Source organism: Rhipicephalus sanguineus, chromosome 11 (assembly GCF_013339695.2).
Source record: "Rhipicephalus sanguineus isolate Rsan-2018 chromosome 11, BIME_Rsan_1.4, whole genome shotgun sequence".
NCBI lineage: Eukaryota > Metazoa > Arthropoda > Arachnida > Ixodida > Ixodidae > Rhipicephalus > Rhipicephalus sanguineus.
In genome coordinates, this window is record NC_051186.1 from 131036563 (window position 1) to 131055689 (window position 19127).

Sequence of the window (19127 nt, forward strand, 5' to 3'; positions counted from 1 at the left end):
TCTCACGCAGCGCCTCTTCTATCGTCTCTAGACGGCATTTGCAGCGAAGCACGCAGACACGCGGCCAATTTTTATTATTATTATTATTATTATTACTTATTATTATTATTATTATTATCATCATCATCATCATCATCATCATCATCATCATCTTTAGCACTGGTCCGCCAGAGCCCTTAAGCTTTTAACCAGCTCTTCCAAGCTGCAGATGTCATCTAGAGAGATTGTACCAAGGTTTTGCCCATTAATGTCGGAAACATACTCTTTTCGTGTGGTGCCCGCTTAGAGATCAAGTGGTTTTGCTCTGTTCGTGTAACTGCTACGTTACTTATAAAATAAAATATCGCTGTTCCGGGCGAAAGTAGCATATAAAGATATGTATTGATGTATTTGCCAAGTTTTTGAGGCTCCATAAGCAAACACCAAGACACGTATTGAGCCGTGTTTGTCCGGAAAATTTTGTCATGTAAAACTTGTAGGCCATGTTAAGAAAACGTTCCCGTTTCTTCGCTGAACGCTGGCGTTTTATCATGCCATACTAAGACGGCGGCTGCGGCCGCCATCTTTTAGTAGGCTTGGCTTAACTTTTGAATATAGCTTTCACTCCAGCAATTCGCAATTCTTGAAAACCTCCTCCAATTGTAGCATTGTCGCCAATGACGAGTCACGTTCGTCCAGCCCGACATGCACGTGCGCCTCGCAGCGTCAAAGACGAAGTATACGGTTGGCAAGTGCTTCTATGACTCTACAAAAGGCAGTAGTAGTCTGGATAAAAGAAACATTCTTGCTTTTGTTGTGTCTTTTTCCTGGAAGTGGTGTCGTAGAAATGGTAGCACGCTTGATGCCTGCGATGGAGATATGTTTATAAGAACCGTTTCTTGGAGTAGTCATCTGACAGCAGAATCGCTAAAGCTTGGTAGGGTGTGTCGCTGCTTAGCTAGTGGTCCCAGGCAAAGCAAATTGGTGCCCTGCGAAGCGACTAAAGCATCGATACTTCCGCGCACTTGTCCGGAAGCGTCCTTGTACGTAGTGCTTATTGTGTAGTGATATATGGGAGCTTGTAGCTCTATTGGTGTTTGGCAGTGTTGGCTGTAACGCCTTAAAGTAACGGCGTTACCGGTAACGCGTTACTTTTTCAGTAACTTAGTGACGCACTCGTTACCATTTGGAAGAACGTAAGAATGGGCTTGTTGGTGGTGATACATGGTGAAACTCCAGTCTTCACTTCCTTCGTCCGTGTCTTTTTTGTGCGCCACAAGTTTCACCATGTATCATTTGGAAGCTGTAAAGCGTAACGTACTTACGTTAAGATTTTTCGGTAACGTGAGGTGTCCCGTTACTCGTTACTTTTTATTACAATTATACCGGCAATTTTGTACAAACTTGCTCCATCTCGTGGGAGCCACTTTCCTAGAGCGTAACGAATAACGTATTTAGTTACTTTTTTTCGGTAACGCATACAACACCGGTGTTTGGCAGCTGTAGCACTGTTTGACGTGGATGCACCCACATTGACGCCGAGGGGCATATCTCCATCGCGACGATTAACGCCCATGAACATGATTTAAATATTGTGGTAGCTGAAGATTTTAACATATGCCTGGACACAGCGCATCGTGAATCCCGCGCAAGGATGGCATCAACAAGCTCATATAAACACTGGTACTCGATATGCACTCCTTCAAAGCGTCGTCAGTAAGGAGAGAAACGGCACGGTGTGCGCTCCCAAGTAATAGGGTAACCTACGCCTGTGCTCATGCATACACTACCACAATGCGCTTCAGCAACACGCGAGGCAGAGGTTCGTAGCTTTAGCCGCGAGCGCGCGCAGGCGTTCCACGTCCCGCTGGCCTCTGTCTCGCTCCACCAAGGCACGACATTCGCACGTCGACATCGTAGCCTTTCTGCAGCGCTTACTGCAGCAATATTATTAGTCGGTGCTATTGCACTCGAAGCAGTCGGCGGCGAAGCACCGTTGGTGCATGTGGAAGCTGCACTACGACGAGCCGTCCACGTTAACATGAAACGAAAGGCAAAGAACGTAACTGTGTCTAGGGCGATTCCCCGATGCAAGCGCGGCCAGTGTTTTTCGCTGGCATGGAGACGCCTTAACCATGGCCTTCGAGATTGCGCGCCGGCGCGCAATCTCCGACGTCATACTTTGACTGCGTCATCGCCGAATCGCTCTTTATCGGCGCCAGTACGTGTCGTGCCGCGTCACTTCCTCGCTCACAGAAGGCGGCACCAGGCCGCCCCGCCTAGCTCCACCAACAAAGAGCACCGTGCGAGAGAGAATGTGTGAGATATATAAGGCGCGTTTCTGAAGTGGCGTGCATCTGCCTCGGTAGCTTTGTCGACAGAGCAGCGGTCATTTATCGTCGCGGCAAAGTGGTAGGATCGATTCCCAGCAGGGGAACTTTTCTTAGTTTTTTCTTTCCCATTTGTTAGCGTCCATTTTATCAACGTCATATCCGTGACGGAAATACGTCACTAAAGTCTTGGTGGACCCCGGCATAAAACACTTCCGTATTAAAAACTTACCGTTTTACAGCAAGGGCGAAGCAATGAATGCAATCGCAACAAATGGTAATGTTAAATGAAGTGAAGCTCGTAGCTCTTTTGGATCTAATCTCGCGTAACTACAAAACGCTGGTGTAATATAATACGGCTGCTACAGGGAGAGATGCTCTTTCCGCACAGTCTCTCCGTGTTGAGTGCGCAGCATATAGAAGGGTATACGAGCCGCCCGCTGATGGCTGCAGAGATAGCCAGCGCGCCAGCGATCGCGACCGTACCCTTAGCATCAATGTTGCTGTTCGAGCGACTTGATGGGAACTGATGCGCAGAAAAGACAGGGAAACAAGATGGAACATACATGGACAGACGAAGTGCAAACTAACTACAGTTTATTGACGGGAAATGTGACCTTTTGTTTATGCCAAAAGACGCTCATTTCGTATTACGAAGGAAGCAAAGGCAATCTGACAAACACGTGTAGTACCAGCGAGTTATGCTATTTCTTAAGCTGATAAAGAGACAGATGGCATGCTGATGCATTTGTCTTTGAGACATGAGATATTGTGAGCTTCCATGATTAGGCGTGTGGTTTCCCTTTTGCTCTTTGCAATTACAGTGCAACTTTGAAAAACAAAACAGGGGGGCGGCTGGCCATTGATTGCGAAAAATGTGGTTGCGAAGCTGATTATCACCCCGCAACTGTCTATCTGAGGGGAAGACAGCTCAGTAGTAGTGCATGGCGGGAAGGGAGGAATTAAAAGAAAATAGAAGAAACCGAGATGGGTTAGAGAGGATCGCGAACGACGAACCGTCAAGCGTGAGCTCCTCCGAGCGAATCCCAAATCCCAAAATACAATATTATTTATCGTGTGTCAGCCAAGTATTCTTCGGCAGCTACACAAACATGTCAAATTTGTTGCCCTTAACACTGTTCCTCCTGCTCCACCATATACCACACACTCGGGGAACCAAGTTTATGCTGCAATGGAGTTAGCGCCGTTGACTTTGTACTATTGATTGTACTATCGAATTCACTATCGACAGCACTAACGATAGCTTTCTTTACTATTGATAATTTGATAGTGACTCAACTATCGATAGTATCGATAGAACCATCGATAGTTCTGCATCACTAAATGTCGGATCCTTGTGGAGACCGCACTGAACTACGACTAACCTCTTGCCTCAATGATAAAGCTGGTAAAGCGAGTGACGTCGCAGGCATCTTTCTAGAAGAGGCGTTAGATCAGTAAATTTACAGTTCATGAATAGCTCCCCTGATTCCGCATCGTCACACTTCGACTCAAAGCTCAGTAGTGGCCACAATCATAATTGTTGGGGTTTAACGCCCAAAATCACGATATGATTGAGGGACGCCGTAGTGGAGGGCTTCGAGAATTACAACTACGTGAGATTCTTTAACATGCATCTAAATCTAAGTACACGGGCCTCAAGCATTTTCGCCTCCATCGAGAATACGGCCGTCGCGGCCGAGATTCGATACCGCGACCTTCGGGTCAGCAGTCGAGCACAATAACCGCTAGAGCACCGGGACGGGTTCTGTAGGGGCCATCCATATAAGATATGCTCTCGCTTGACAAAGGCATGCGGACATTGCTCTGTGGCTCATAGTGTTCAAAAAAAAAGTGCACGTTGCTCTCGCCTTCTGTGCAGTTCGACGGCCTCAAGAACTCTACCAACCTTCGCGAGGGCTTGTCATGGCTCCTGTACAACGTTCACTTCGGGGACTTCAGCAAGAACTGCATGGACAGTCCGTTCACATCGGTCGAGATCGTCAAGCACTACGCGAAGCTTCGAGCAACATAAGGGCTCACGGAAGCCCGCCATGTCGGTTATGGTCTTGGGGGTGCGCACGGTGCCCAGCTTCTCGCTTGTGAGCAATACAAACCGCGCAAGCTTTAAAACGAGGCTCTCATTATTCTTTGACGTATGCCATAAATACGGACATAAGCTTAACCTTTGAAAGCGAAGATTTAGTTGGCGTGTCACCGTAGACACTCGAAGGTTCTCTGTAACGTTTTTTTTTTTCTAAGTGGTTAAGCTACAAATGTACGGCCAAGTGTTATTTTCGAAAGCAGCGGTATTTTCTCCTCAAAGGCGGATGAATGTGAGCATGCAGCCGTGGACACTCACTCTAGGTTCTCTGTAACGTTTTTTTTTTTCTAAGTGGTTAAGCTACAAATGTACGGCCAAGTGTTATTGGCCTGCAATGTAATGGAATACAGTTGTTGCGAACCAATTTTCTCCCAGCGACGTCTGATACGAACCTACGCTACCGCCCAGGTACGAAGAGGTGCTGTACGCGCTGTCGCGGAAGACGCGTCAAGCACGTGGGAGCGCGGGAACGCAAGCGTGGGCATGCGCGCCGCACTGCCAAATCGTCAGAATCACGGTGCAAGAAAAACACTTTTCTTACGGTCCAGAACAAACCTTCAATGACGCCTCACGGCCTCCGAGTTCGTGTGCGCGAATCTTTGAGGCTCTTATGTACCTCCGTGTGCCTTCGCGTTTATATTACAGAGGACATTAGCGCCATGCTTTTTAAAGATGATAGTCTTTCTTGGGATACTTAAACGGAGAAATTTTGGTCTGTCTGTCTTTCTGTTTGTCGGCACGTCACTCGATTCAGCCACTCGGCCAAAGTTGAACCACTTGCCCAAGGGCCAGCCATCTTGAACTGGTACGGCTGTTCATACTTGTGCACGTTGTCGATCAAAAAGTAAATATCACGCATATCTGAGGCGCAACATCACTAGGTAAGTATTAGGTGGTGTGTTCCTTTAATAGAAAATGCATACATACGTAATTCTAAAGACCCTAGTTTCTTAGGCTGCGCTGAAAATGCGACTGCGCTGAAACTTGCCTTCCTCCGTGCCCTCTGCACGAACTCATTGTTGTGTTTCGGTTTCGGTTCTGTATTGCACTGTACGAATGCCATGGGGCGCCGTTCTGGCATTCCTGTTTTACGCAGGCGACGTGTAAATAAAACGGTGTGTGGAGAGTACTCGTTGAGTGCAGACGTTTCTTCTGCTTCAGCGCATCGCGCCACACCGCGTGTTCGGGCTGGCTGGCGTCCCCGCCGGTCGCGTTGGTCACCGCCGGTCTTCGCCTAATGCTGCGCCGGGACTACCAGCCCGCAACACAGCACTCATGTTTCCCGACGTATTGCCAGATGGCGTCCATATCTCACGCAGCGCCTCTTCTATCGTCTTTAGATGACATTTGCAGCGAAGCACGCACATACGCGGCCAATTTTTTTTTTCCCTAACGCGTCGACGCGGGCGGCTGTCGTTGTACTGTGTTTACACGTGCCTGTCTCGTGCGTCAGACATCCTATGAAAGATGGACGAGGACCGAAAGAAAGCGAGGACGGTCTTGGCGAAGGAGTCAGGTCTCACAACGTCAACATGCGCGACCGTTGAGGTCGCACTTGTGCGGGCACGGCCGTGAATCTGCGAAAAAGCATCCCCAACACCTCCGCGGTAACAAAATCATAACACAGTACCGTCGTTCTGTAATTTTGAGGCCTTGATTCATCGTATCAAACCGCTAGTTTCGTTACGTTCGCTGCAGTACTTCGGTATCATGCAAAAAAAAAACATACGAAAATTTGGAAGGGGCTACTGCTGTCGCAGGTCACAACGCACCTGGTTCACTAATTAAATACGCGCTCATGGGCCGTATATCTACGAGTGCTGGTATGATTGCCGACATCTAAAAACTTAGCCGACAATCATTCAGGGTTCTTCCTGACGTTGCTGCTGCCCTGAAAAACAATAAATGAAAATGTACGCCAGCTTTCTTTTGTCGCATGCTAATTTTCCATGTTTTCTGGTGATACGAATTTCGGATGATACGAATATTTTTAGTGGGCCCGTGATATTCGTATCACCGAGGTTTCACTGTATTGAGGCGAAAGCTTTAGGTGCTTCATAAAACGTGAAAACTGACGGTCGGCATCGGCGGCGTCAGCACCAAGTGGCGCAATGAATCACGTGATGATGTCATCGTGCGACGTCATTATGGCTTAGTGTAGAAGCTTGGGCATGATGGTGAAACACTGGAAGGAACACAGCGCAACAAAAGACGGGGACCATGAAGGGCGACGCATTTACAGCGCGGTGTGTGTCACTGTCCTCGTCCTTTATTGCGCTGCATGTGTTCCTTCCAATGTCCTTGTGACGTTACAGATCGCCAAATTTGCGACGTCATTATTACGTCGTCATGACGTGAGATAACGTGACGTCACGTGAGGACGTCATCAGATGACATCGTTGCTTGGACAAAGATGGGCCTATACCAGAGACACAGCCAGACCACGTTAGGTGCAGAAAACTTCCTGGTTGGGAAAGGGCGGGGGTGTGGCAAATAAGAAAAGGAAGAAGAACATGGCTTTCGCCTTCGAGTCGTCTTTGGCGAACGCATAAGGGACCGCGTGACGTTTTCAGTCGCGGAAGCAGTCGGCGATCGCTTTTGGGTCATCTGGGCGGGGCCTACCCCTGCCCTCCTAAGTTGTATACGACTATATGGGGAGTTCGCAGCATAATTTGCGCGACGACTTCGCATTTTTGTGACGAAACAGTACTCGTTATCGTTCTGAGTGCGCTTGGAACGTGTAGCTCTTGCAATGAGCGGCGAGGCACGAATGGCTGAGCTATTTGATAAAGTCGAGACGCTCGCTGAGGCGTATGCTTAGGCATCTTCCCACCTGTCCGATGACCACCTTGATGGTGCACGTCAGACACGAAACGGCAGGACAGTCTTCGTTTCTTTTCTCGTGCTGTAGCTTTAATGACGGTTGCATGGTTTTTATTGAGATATCGATAAGAAGCTCTCTCGCTTACTTCCGAGTTCCGCTGTTGCTATCACGCGCGAGAGCGAAAGAAAACGGAGCCTAGGAAGGAATGGCGGGCGCAGCGTAGCGGAGCGGGGAGAATTTGTACGACGACAGCCAAATACTGCCCCGCCGAAAGCGTGTGTGCATCACTGACCTATACAGCAAAATACCGCTTGAACGAACGTCAGTTAAACGAACTATTGAAGTGCGCGAAGTTTTTTTTTTTTTTTTTATCCCCCGCCAAAGTGCGATTGGACCCAATGCTAACGCATGTCACTTTAACGAAACTATTGCAGAGCGCATTTCAGTTTTACGAATATATTTTATGACCCCACCCAATGCCTCTGACCTCATATTGATCAGGAATTCCCTGAAAGACTGGGCACAGATAGCGCTTTGCATTTTGAGGACTATGTCACCTGTGACTCTTGATCTGAGACATGCGCCGCTCTGTCAGCAGAAGAGATTGTAGCGAGCGTCCTACCTCAGGAAGGAGAGGGAGGAGGAAGAAGTAAAGCTTGCAGAAGAAGAAACAACAATTTTAGCTGAAGAAGCACTGCCGTACTTGGAAAAAGTGAAGTCCTTTGCTGCCCAGCAGAGTGTTGTGCCGGAAAAGTTTTATGAGTGCTTGGATTCAGTGAGTCAATTCATGACCACTGCAGTACTAAGTGCGCAAGTGCAGCAAAAGATTGGTACATTCCGTGTAGCCCTAGGTTTGATCAACCGGGAGGTGGACCGCTCAACCCTGGACTTCCCGCAGGAGGGAATCGCCACATATAATGAAATTACAGCGTATTACAGAGAGAACCGCAAAACATACGCGGCCCCGCATAGAGACCTCACAAGGGCACAGACTACGATCTGGAGGCAAATTCAAATAGATTCTTTTCTCAGCCCCCATCGGCTGTCTAAAATTTACCCGGAATCAATTGAATCACACTGCCGACGTTGCGGCTGCCTGAAGGCTACCCAAAATCACATTCTTTGGGAATGCGAGGAAAACCCGCCTCCAAAAGCAATACTGCCAGCTTCCTCCCTCGAGGCGTGGGAGTCACTCCTGTCATCAAATGACCAACGTCTTCAGACAGAAGTTATTAACTGGGCCGAAAAGGTCGTGGCGAGCTACTTGCCACCACCATTCAAACCACCGGCAAGCTAAATTCAACGACCTCGCTGTGCCGTCAATAAAGTTTTCTCTCTCTCTCTTCAAAGCATGCTAGCTAAGCAGACATTCACATTCATATAAGCAATATTCCAAATAAAAGGGTTGAAATTTCATTTCAACAACTTGTTTTCTTTAGCTCCTGATCACAAGTTGCCACATAGCCAGTTCAGCGAACTTTCACTCTAACGAACTTTTTCCGTTGGTCCCTTGAAGTTCGTTCAGGTGAAGTTTCACTGTAGTCGGCTACAACCTAAGAATATACGCTCCACCCACAGAATCGCCGCGCCGCTGCCCTTCTCCTCTGGAAGACAGTCGTGCTAGCTCGTTTCCGCTCGAACCGCAAGTGCTTTTTTTCGGCTAATATAAATACTACGCATATTGAGAGCTAAAGCTTCGTTACTACCTAATCATTACGTTTGGTTGAGCACAGATGTCAGAATCCCTGTCGTAACTTGCCAGGAGGTTCAAATGTCCGTCGTGAAGCCAGTGACAGAAACGTGTCTGAATGTGAACTTTCTGCAACAATCTAGAAGTCCTAGACGTCACGAAAATGAGTAAGCGGATGGAGAATTTGTGCAACTTCTCTGTGGAAAGGACAGCTATGGTCAGGGTTGCCAATGGTGGCTACTTTTCGCCAAATTGGCGAATTTGAGGGGCCCGTGGCGACCTAAAATTATGAATGGCGACATGGCGAATTTTTGGCGATTTTCGGCTTAGGTCTCCACTGAGTTATGCATCCTAAGCTCGGTGTCTTCGCAACGAATGAGCGGCAACACTCACTGTATTTTTCTTGGTTTTAGACCTAAGAGTACAATGTGCTCATTACGCGTCATTCCGTATGTCTGTCCTGTAACTCGTGTGCATCTCCTCAATTCATCTAGAGGCAGGAGGTACGGGAACGTCCCCCAGAGACATTCTAGCAAAATGTAAACCGCGAGGGGACAGTGTTTGACTATAAGTTAATAGCTTTCGGCGCTTTAAGCTTCTCTGAGGTTTCGCTTCTGAAGGGGTATAGGCGACGGGTTGGCCGCGTGTTCCGACCATTTGTTCCGTCAAAGCTCCAACTGTTGTGAATAGCTTGGCGATATTTCACTGTTGCAGTACCCCCAATTAAGCTGGTAAAGACTGTTTTGGAATAGCGAAGAGAGGAGGATACGCGGCTATTTGTGCAATAAAAAATATTTATTGAGGCAATTTCCACTGTTCTCGGTGAGCGTGTGCAATGACAACAATTGCTATACAGCATATTACATTGCCTACATGTTTTTATTAATAACGCATCGGATTGACGCGTGTAGATATAAGTGACTGTAAGAAAGGGTCGGTAGCGTCCGGTATCATATTAGTTCACACTGGAAAGGTGTAAGACTCACTAATGATCGGTTCCTGTAAGACTTCTGTCGTGTTACCTTCAATAAACTTTTTATAATCCTTTTAATTCATATAAGGGTACGTAAAGCTGTCTACAAACAACGCTTTCAAGGTTTTCGCCCAAGGTTTACGACACTTTTACCTTTGAAACGAGCGGACAGAGATGGAAGGATATCATCAGCGTTTCATTCATTCACCCTTGCGCCACCACGCACATCTATCTTGCGGCTAGTCGGAGAAGCAGCACCATGCACTCCCATGGTGAAGCGGGCGATACGACTGGCATTGAGAAACGTCAATATAATTTAAGGGTCTTGGATGGTACTGTATATTCGATGGGGCTATACGTGAGAGGAAATTTTTATTACTAGGTACGACGCACATATCTAGAATGGCGACTTTTGGCGACTTTTTGCTCGTCATTTGGCGACATTTACTCGAAAGTCAGTGGCAACCCTGGCTATGGTTGTGGGCGGAGCTGAGATTTTTTTTTTCTTATGTTAAAACCGACTGTAGTAATGCAGCGCAACAGTGGCGCACCGATCCCTCCTGCGAAAGAGCACTGCAGGTTCTCCAGTGAACGGCCAGTTCCATTCCTTCTCGCCTGCTCCTCTCCCTTCTATTTAGCGGATAGAAAGGAGTATTCAGAGGAGCCTTGGCCCAGTGTAGCCCAGGAAACTGGGCAGGTGCCAAGAAGAATGAGCAACAGCGGACGCAAAAATCCAACCGAGCATGTCGGGCACCGACAACCGGTTTTAATTTCAATAGGGAAACCAAGCTCAAGTTGGATAAATGGATGCTATGAGCGACCGTTTTATAATGGGGCGGTGACAAGTGTGCCACCAGGCTCGACAAAAAATCTTTTTCCTTTTTTTCTGTGTTGGCCTAATGTCTACCTCGATAAAATCTATCTTACTACGGGAAAAAGAACGTAAATTCTCAGCCTAGTTGCCTGCCCTTTACGGCAGACTGTCCTTATTTTTTCCCAATATTTATATTTGTCCTTTGTCTCTAATTTTTTGCCACCAATACTCTAACCGTCTCTTATTTCAATCGCGGGTGTGTTCAGCTTTCCATTGTTGTCCCTAAAACCCAAGGCTTCATGTAGGCTCGTGCCCAAACGTACACCTGGGTGGATATCTCTACATTCAATCAGAACATGCTCCGCCATTTCCCTATCTTCCCCGCAGTACGTGCATTGTTCTTCTTCTTTACTGAATCTCGCTTTATAACTACGCGTTCTAAGGCAACCCGATCTGGCTTCAAATAGTAAAGCGCTTCTCTTGAATTATCGTAAAATGCCTCCCTCCTTATTTCATTTTTGCCCTTTCGGTCATTACTGAAACCCGGTTTTTTTCTCATAGCTGCCGTCCAGTAAATCCTCTCCGCCTCTCTGACTTTTCGCTTAACGCTCTTTGTTGACATATTGCTTCCGAATATTTACTAGTGAAATGCGGGCTCGACATGCCGAAATTCTCTCCTGCGCAGCGCCGCGATGAGGGCCAGCGCATGTGCGTTCCCTCCCCCTCTCTCTCCTCTCCTACACTGCCTCTCTCTCGCGCGCCTGTCGACGTTCCCCGCACGCCCTGTGAGAATTAACGGCCAGGCTAGAGGGAAGACACGCCGCGCGCAGTGTTTCTCTTCGCGTTTCACGACGCGAGGTCGGTAGCATGCCCAGCGAACGCCAAGGGAACGCGATCGTGCAAGTGCTCCGGCTTCGCATCGCCTCATGATCCCCTTTAGCGGGAGAAGGTGTAATTTTTTTGCGTTGGCAGAAGCGACCCCGCGGAAGCGGAGAAAGTATTGCTGTGTCGTGGCCTGCCACAACAGTGCAGACAACACCAAGGCACGCGATTCGCATGTGAAACTGCACCGGTTCTCGGGCATGTCGCACGAGAAATAAAGGCGACAAGCGTGGATCACCGCAGTAAGGAGAATCAAGTATGTTCTAGCTGACAGCGCCGTCTCGCCTTCTGTTCTGGTTGTCTCAGTTCATCGCTTTCGTTTGTTTCGACTACCTGAATCAGTACGTAACGTGGCGCATGCACGCAGCGACTACAGTAATAATTACTTGCTGCCTTCTCGCATTGTGAATGTCCAGTTACGGTTGTAGGTAAAACAACTTTGTGTTTTGATTCCCCGTGTTCGTGAGACTTAGCCGTCGTTGTTGAACGTTCACACTCGCGTTATACCAATGGCGTTGCGCGGTTAGTTGAATTCAACTCAACTCGCCACTTTGTCGAAAGTTCGGCGCCTGCAATTTACGCATTGGGAAGGCTGCTTTATCACGCCGGAACGGACGTCTGTGCATTTTCAGCAAACTTTGAAATCGTTCTGCTGGTCTGTTTTGTTGTTGTCACTTGATTAGTGTGGTATATATATTTAAGCCGCTAAATATAACTGGCACTTAATACCTGCTCTGCAACTGCCACCTTGCAGTAGCCACCTTCTTACTTTGTGCGATTTTCTAGCCGCGTTCGCGCAGCAGATTTCATACGCCGGAAAACCGATATACTCATAAAAAGAGAGTGCAAGCATGACGCGAGAGCTGGAAGAATGAAACGAGAAGTTCATCTTTCTTCACAGTGGCTAAAGCTCAGCTGGCTGCCTCGCGTCTTAATCGGCGGGTGATACTCCAGTGGCACGAAGGACTTGACCCTAACCTTCTCAGGAAAAAGTGCCATGGCCGTATAATTTTTTTTTTTCGCACGCCGCAAACGTTTGTTCACGAAAGTATACACGGCTCCTACTGCAAGCATGCCATATCAAAACCATCATATGATTCATAGTCCACAACGCAGAACATCGATAGCGTGCACGGCTTCATTTCGGAGTGCATGTGGACCATTATTCATTTTTAACATGACAGAATGAGACCTCGAGGTATACGTCCTACACGGTGTAATCGCGACTTGGGAAATGCATTTCACTTTGAGTCGGGCGTCGTTGTCGTCGATCGTCTGCTCTTCACCGTAAACGTGATTGACGAGCCTTCCTCCTGTTATCAAGTTCGCTTTTCGGAAGCTTCTGTCCAGCTTGAAGATCTTTTTGAAGCCGCGCTGTAGGCGGTGCATTGTGAGGCCCGCAAGTGCACCGCGAGAGCTTTGCACGGAGAGAAGGGAAAACTCGCATTGTTTGCCCCCTGTTTCTATTTTTATGCCAGAGATGGCGTTACCTGTCAAGAGTAGCAGCGCCACTAAGCGATGCTTGGGGAGCCTATGAAGAAGGTTTTCATCGCCTGTCTCGTGTTACTCAAGATGGCAGAAAAGGCCCGATCTTTTTTTTTTCGTTTCGTTTCGTTTCCTCAAAATTATGGCACTTACCCACTCTGGGGGCTTGTCCAAGACTGCGTGTCGTACCTTCTCTCTGATAACTTCAATAATGCGTATTAATAATAATAATAATAATAATAATAATAATAATAATAATAATAATAATAATAATAATAATAATAATAATAACTAAAAGAAAGGAATTTAAAAAAACGACATGACAGCTAATATATTAAAAAAACATGGTTGATCCCTCTGTCATAGGAATCGGTATAACACGAAAGTAAAACGTGTCTTCACAGACGTAGTTGAGCGCTTGTTGTGCATTGTTTCGCCCCGAGGGCGAAGGAATGAATGCTATAACAACAAGTTGTAATGTCACGCGAACAACGGCAAGCAGCTCCAAACTTCCAACGCGTTGCTCAAGCAGAAAGGACGCACGGACACACGATGAGCGCGAACTAACAACTGTCGCAGCTCGACAGTTAAAGCGCGCTGGTCAAATACAAATGAGGACGCACGAAACGAAGGCACAAGTATACACAGGATGAGCGCGATCTGTCACAGTTGTAACTTATTTGTTTGTGAGCAGCGCGCTCCTTTCGCAAAAGCGGCCGCTGCAGTGAGCGAAATGACCTTCGTGCTCTCTGTAACTTGAACGCAAACTTGCGGTGAGAGCGCAAGACGTACAAGATAAGCAGGCGCGCAGGAGCGACCACGCCCTGTAGAGACACACGCTCATCTCAACGCGGGGGGCGACGACAAATAACGAAAACACGCTTATGTACCCTGATCTCGGAGTACCGCCACTGGCAAATTGTGTATATAAATAGCACGCCGTTAGCATGATGAAGATGCCGTTTGTGGCGGAGTCGTTTCGCGTTGCGCGCTGGGATCGCGAGGTCGCAAGTTCGATTCCAGGTGTCGGAACTTTTTCTTCTTGTTTTTTCATTGCCATATGTTCGTCTTTATATTTTACAACGTCATATCCGTGACGGAAATGCGTCAGTGGAGCCGTGGTGGACCCCGGCATAAAACACTTTCGTGTTAAAATTGTACAATTTCGAGCAGACCAGACAGCTGTATTCCTCTGACCCGAACAATTTGGAATGATTTTTATAAAGAGGTGACGTGTATGTCTTCCTCATCGTCACAGGGCGAACAATAATAATATTTGCAGTCGGGCTACCAGGTGCGTTTTCGCTGTAGAGTGACTTTCTTCTGGTTAACCTCCCTGCATTTCACTTAACCTTTCTCTCTCTCTCTCTCTTGCCGACCCACGAACTTGGTTAATCCCAACGGTTCATTAAAGCCTTTCTCAATTATTCGATTAGGTCGGTCCAGATCTCCTAATTGGTGTTTGGCGCCCGTGTGTTCCCATCATTTTTAGTAGACCAGTGGAGAGTAGTGGGGTTTGCCCAGTTTCTGTGGCACATGCGCGCTAGGAGCTTTCGCGCACATAGGACGGACAATTTTTTCCTTCGCCTAGCCATATAGAGCTTCGCTGCAAAATAAAATCCTAGAACACCAGCGTCGACAACGACGACGATACTCCCCGTCCCACTCTCGGCTAGGTGTTAAAGAAGCGTATGAGTGGCGCCGCCTGCAGAAAAATACATATCCGCACCTGCGTTTCAAACATGCCATTCACCCAACCGCATACGCGGGTGCTTGCCCGTGGTGTGGAGGACAGCCAACTCTTTCTCACATTACGTGGGAATGTGAATTAAGGCCCCCCCAAGATTAACTCGCCTCAGATTCCGGCGCGAAAATTCAGGACGGAGCAGTGGGAGACCTTGCTCGCCAGCGAGGAAAAAGAGGCCCAAGTGGCTCTCCTCGAGCAGGCGCGGCGGGCTGCTGAGGCCAGTGGAGCCCTGGACTAGGGGCCCCACCCACCTGCCCGCAGGCGCTGGCCACTAAACGACGACTTCAGTATTAAAGCGGTAACCCTAAAGATGAATGTTATTCGCATGATGCCTAGCTAAGAGGTACCGCAGTCACGAAGCTCGAAGAATGCGACCCAAAATTTATTTCGCCGACGAAAACGTTTCTCGAAATTCTTTCCCGCCCAAGTGAAAGACAATATTCTCACCCTAAAAATTCCAGATTTGTTCATTGAAACGGTCAAGAGAACGGGTTTCCTTCCTCTGCTTATGAATAAGAGGAGAACATTTCAACGCAAGGTTCATGTTCAGTACATGTTGCACAATACATATTGAACATACTGACTCCCTCTTACTAAGTGGTACCATAAAAAAAGTTCCGCAGATCCCACGTACCGCGGGAATCGATGTTATGCAAAGCATGCGGAGAGAAAGTGGCTGTGGTGTAATTTTATTGCGCGAAACGTTACGGAATGACGCTAAAGATGTATAGAGATGTTGTACGCACAGACATGTTGAACAGTCGCATATGTTTTATATAACCAGTTGTTTACAGTTGCGTAACGATTCGAACCGCAACATGGGTACTACCAACACCAGAAGCGGTAAGCTGATATGTAGCGCTTGTGCTTGCGAGGATGGTAGCCCTGCATAGTGCTACGTAGACCAACTTCAGTGGATGGCACTTAACTACAATTCACATTAACCCGACGTGGCGCCTGTATCATAGGAGTACATATGTAATGTTTACAAAATTAGACAGCCAGCAGTGCAACCAAAATTGACGTTTCAGCAACATTATGCCTGCGTGGGGACTTTTTCCAAAGCAGTTTCGAGACCTGGCGTAGCTTTGTGGTATAATGATTGCCACGCAGAATGCTTGGGTTCGATTCCTGCTGGGACGCTGATTTTAAATGCGAAGCATTTCTTAGCGAACCCAAGGCACTTTCCGCGTTTCTATCTACATATCTATCTAGCCGCCTACGTCTGGGTGCTCTCGTGATCGCCTTCTTCGCTTGGTGTACACCAAAATTGGTATGGGAGGGTAAGAGCATTTGACGAATATGGCTGTCTGGTCGTGACATGAATATCGTGACAGTCATGTTGCGTACGTCGTCAAACCCTTTCCTCCAGACACGTGTGGTCTGCTATGCTACGTATGTTCGCAAAAAATATTCTTGCATTCCTGCAGTCGGCACGCATCAACAGGGGCGTAGCCAAGGGGGGGGGGGGTGGGGGGGGGTTCAACCCCCCCCCGAAATTTTTCAGTTTTGCTTGCGTATATAGGCATGCACACATACAAACGCACGCACGAACATACATAAAGTATGGTTGAACCCCCCCCCCCCCGAAAAAAATTTCTGGCTACGCCCCTGCGCATCAATACGCCTGGCCAAGTTATGATGACAATTTGCCTCGAGAAAATGCCACTGCAGTGCTCTCGGTCATCAAATGTAAATTTAGTACAAGCTATGCTTCGTCCGCGCTATGTGTCCGAATGAATTAATACGAAGGATCGAGTGCGCCAATAAAATTCAGTTTTCATGCATACACGCAGAGTTCAGTCGTGGATGAAACAAGAGCGAATAAAACAACTGCATTGCAATTCTGATAACGCGATATAAGCGTTCGCTCAGAATACCTGACACAAGGTACCTCTTCCCCCCACAAGATAGCCCCGCACATTGTTCGGCACTTTGGCAACTGATGTGTTTAACGAAGAAAGAACATTTCTTGTCGGGATTCATTTTAGATCCCACGGGGCATCCAAAAGCTTCTGCAAATTCTCTCGCATTTCTCGCTACCTTGTTGCAGTCGAAATTCACGGGGCCCTTTTTCCCAACGATCTTGCACGACATGTAGCAGAGAGTCATGAAGAAGGTCTTGTCTTCCGAGAGATACACGCTCAGGCCCAGTGGCTCGCTGCCGTCTCGCATGTGGGCCTGCTTCATGGCGGTGTAGGCAATAGTGTAAGCGGGAACTTCGGGGAAGAAGCTCTGGTGGTCTGCCGTGTCGTCTACCAGGCAGCGTTCCCAATCGTGGTATTCGAACATGGTGGAATTGGACAGGATGCTGTCCACCTCGGTTCCACTGGGCGTCCACTTCACACCTTCGCTGTCGAATGCGCGAACCAGGTGAGTCGCCATGAGGAAGAGCAGGCCACCGTAGAGCATAGCCTTCGCCCCGTTAGGATAGTATATGGGTGGCCCCACGGTGGCCATAGCCAGTTCGACCGTGTTCGAGACGTAATCGTAAGTGACGTACCCCGGCAGTGTGTTCCAGGGCAGCCTCATTGCTTCCTCGTACGAACCGGTCGCGTTCAACGATATTGTCGCCAGTCTCGTCGTCATCCAGTAGGCAGCGAAGCTTGTGGCGTTCTCTGGATAACCGGCGTACAGTTTGTCCAGCGCGTCTGCATTCACGACGTCGTTGGAAGGCCACAAAAGCTTCTTAGAGGTGGATATTTTCTCGGTCAGTCTCGCCTTGCTCTCGTCGTCCATCCAGTCCGAAGCGCCGACCCTATCTACTGCCGCCGAAACGATGTCTTCAAAGCCGTCGTCGATGGTCTTGATGTCTTGCACCGTGAACCGGAAGGCCAGGTCGAGCGCCGCGACAAGAACCTTGAACGATTCTACCACCTGGCGCCCGCAGAAGACGGGCAAGTACGCCGCAGCCTTGTCCTTGCTGCCGTACAGGTCGACGAGCATGCGGTAGTCTGCCACGGGCGCGTAGTACTGCACCAGTAACCACGTGAAGTGCATGCTCATCTGCTCGTTGTCGTACTTCCGCAGAAGCGCGTTGACCGTCGGCAGGAGGCGAACGTCGCTGACGGCGATTTCGTCGTCCAGGCCTAGCTGCCGACCGAGAGGGATGGACTTCTGGAAGTGGACGAGCCACTCGGTCGCCGAGGCGTTCGAAACGTAGGTCGACAGATCGCGGAATGGAAAGACTATCGGTTTTGGCGACGCGGCGGTGGCCATAGGGTTCAACGTTTCGAATATCCGCCCCTCCATTTCGCGCACTTCGTCGACGGCAGTGCTGTTTACGGCCGGTCGCGTACTACTCTCAGGATACATGTGGGAGAGAAATTGCTCCCAGTACTTGATGTAGACCGGCTTCACGACCCGGTGGTGGTAAAGCATTATCAGAATTAACCTGCTCGGCCGGATCTGGACGCGCCGCCTTTTGTCCGCGCTCGAAGGGCCTGGCGCCTCTAGCAAGTGGACCATGATCCAAAACGGGCATTGCCACGCGTAGGCGAGCCTTATGACGAACTCCAGCGCCGGTGCCAACTTTCTCAGCGGTTCAGGCCAATTCAGTCCTTGATTGTGGAGAAGGTCGACAAAGAGCGGCAACGCGGGTGCGTCGGAAGGGTACTTGCTGCGGCACCACACGTACATGGCGAGCGCCTTCCTACCCGCGGGAATCTTGTGCGTGCTGCCGCTTAAGATGTCTGGGAGCTGGTAGTACCAGGACAGCCGCAGTTTGTCCGTGACTGTCCTGAACGTCTCGCTGCGCTCGGAGCTGCCGCGCGTAGCCGAACAAACGAACGCTTGAAAGTCCTCGCAGGGGTCCAACGTCCAGTCGAGGTTCTCAGTGAGCAGCGCGGCGTGCTGACGGCAGTTCACTGTGCTGCACATCAGTGGTTGGTCCGCGGGGTGCTGACGCGAGCTCGAGAAGAAGAGAGCGAGGAAGCAGAGGAATGCGAGAAGCCCGCAAGCGAGCAATGCGAGTGCGAGTCAGTTTTTTCTCGCCGAAGAGGTGGGCCCCGGCGTTGTCGATACGGATGACGACGCGGCCGCAGATCCGCTTGGCTGAAATAAAGACGATATCGTGTTGGTGTAAAGTCTGTGCGTTTGGTCCGCCACTCACTTTTTTTCTTTTGCAAGCGGCTATTCTGAAGGGCAACAATCTTAACCTTGCAACAGCACGGCTATTTGGCCTATAGTTGGAATGGGCTCATGTTTAAGAAGCAATAAGAAAACGGGGACGAAGCGGAGATAGCGCCTGTGCTGTGTGTATTCTCCGCTTCTTCCCCGTTTTGTTCGTGCTTCTTAACC

The 19127-nt window shown here is 48.8% G+C and overlaps 1 protein-coding gene across 1 annotated transcript; it reads right to left on the reverse strand.

The window, feature by feature from the left end:
- Positions 1-6565: 6565 nt before the first annotated feature.
- On the reverse strand, positions 6566-18707 carry LOC119375417 (neprilysin-1-like). Its single transcript, XM_037645595.1, has 2 exons — positions 16872-18707; positions 6566-6598 (listed from the first exon to the last, which is right to left on the reverse strand). Exons 1-2 carry the CDS (start codon positions 18705-18707, stop codon positions 6566-6568), a joined length of 1869 nt encoding a protein of 622 aa, XP_037501523.1.
- Between the last annotated feature and the right edge of the window lie 420 nt (positions 18708-19127).

Bases quoted from the DNA above. Each gene is read 5' to 3' on its own strand.
- LOC119375417 (XM_037645595.1), bottom strand. From the start codon at position 18,707: ATGTGCAGCACAGTGAACTGCCGTCAGCACGCCGCGCTGCTCACTGAG. The intron at 6,599-16,871 runs GTAGCGAGAAAT...TGTTCCTTCCAG, and splicing joins TGAATTTCGACTGCAACAAG to TGTTTCACCATCATGCCCAA.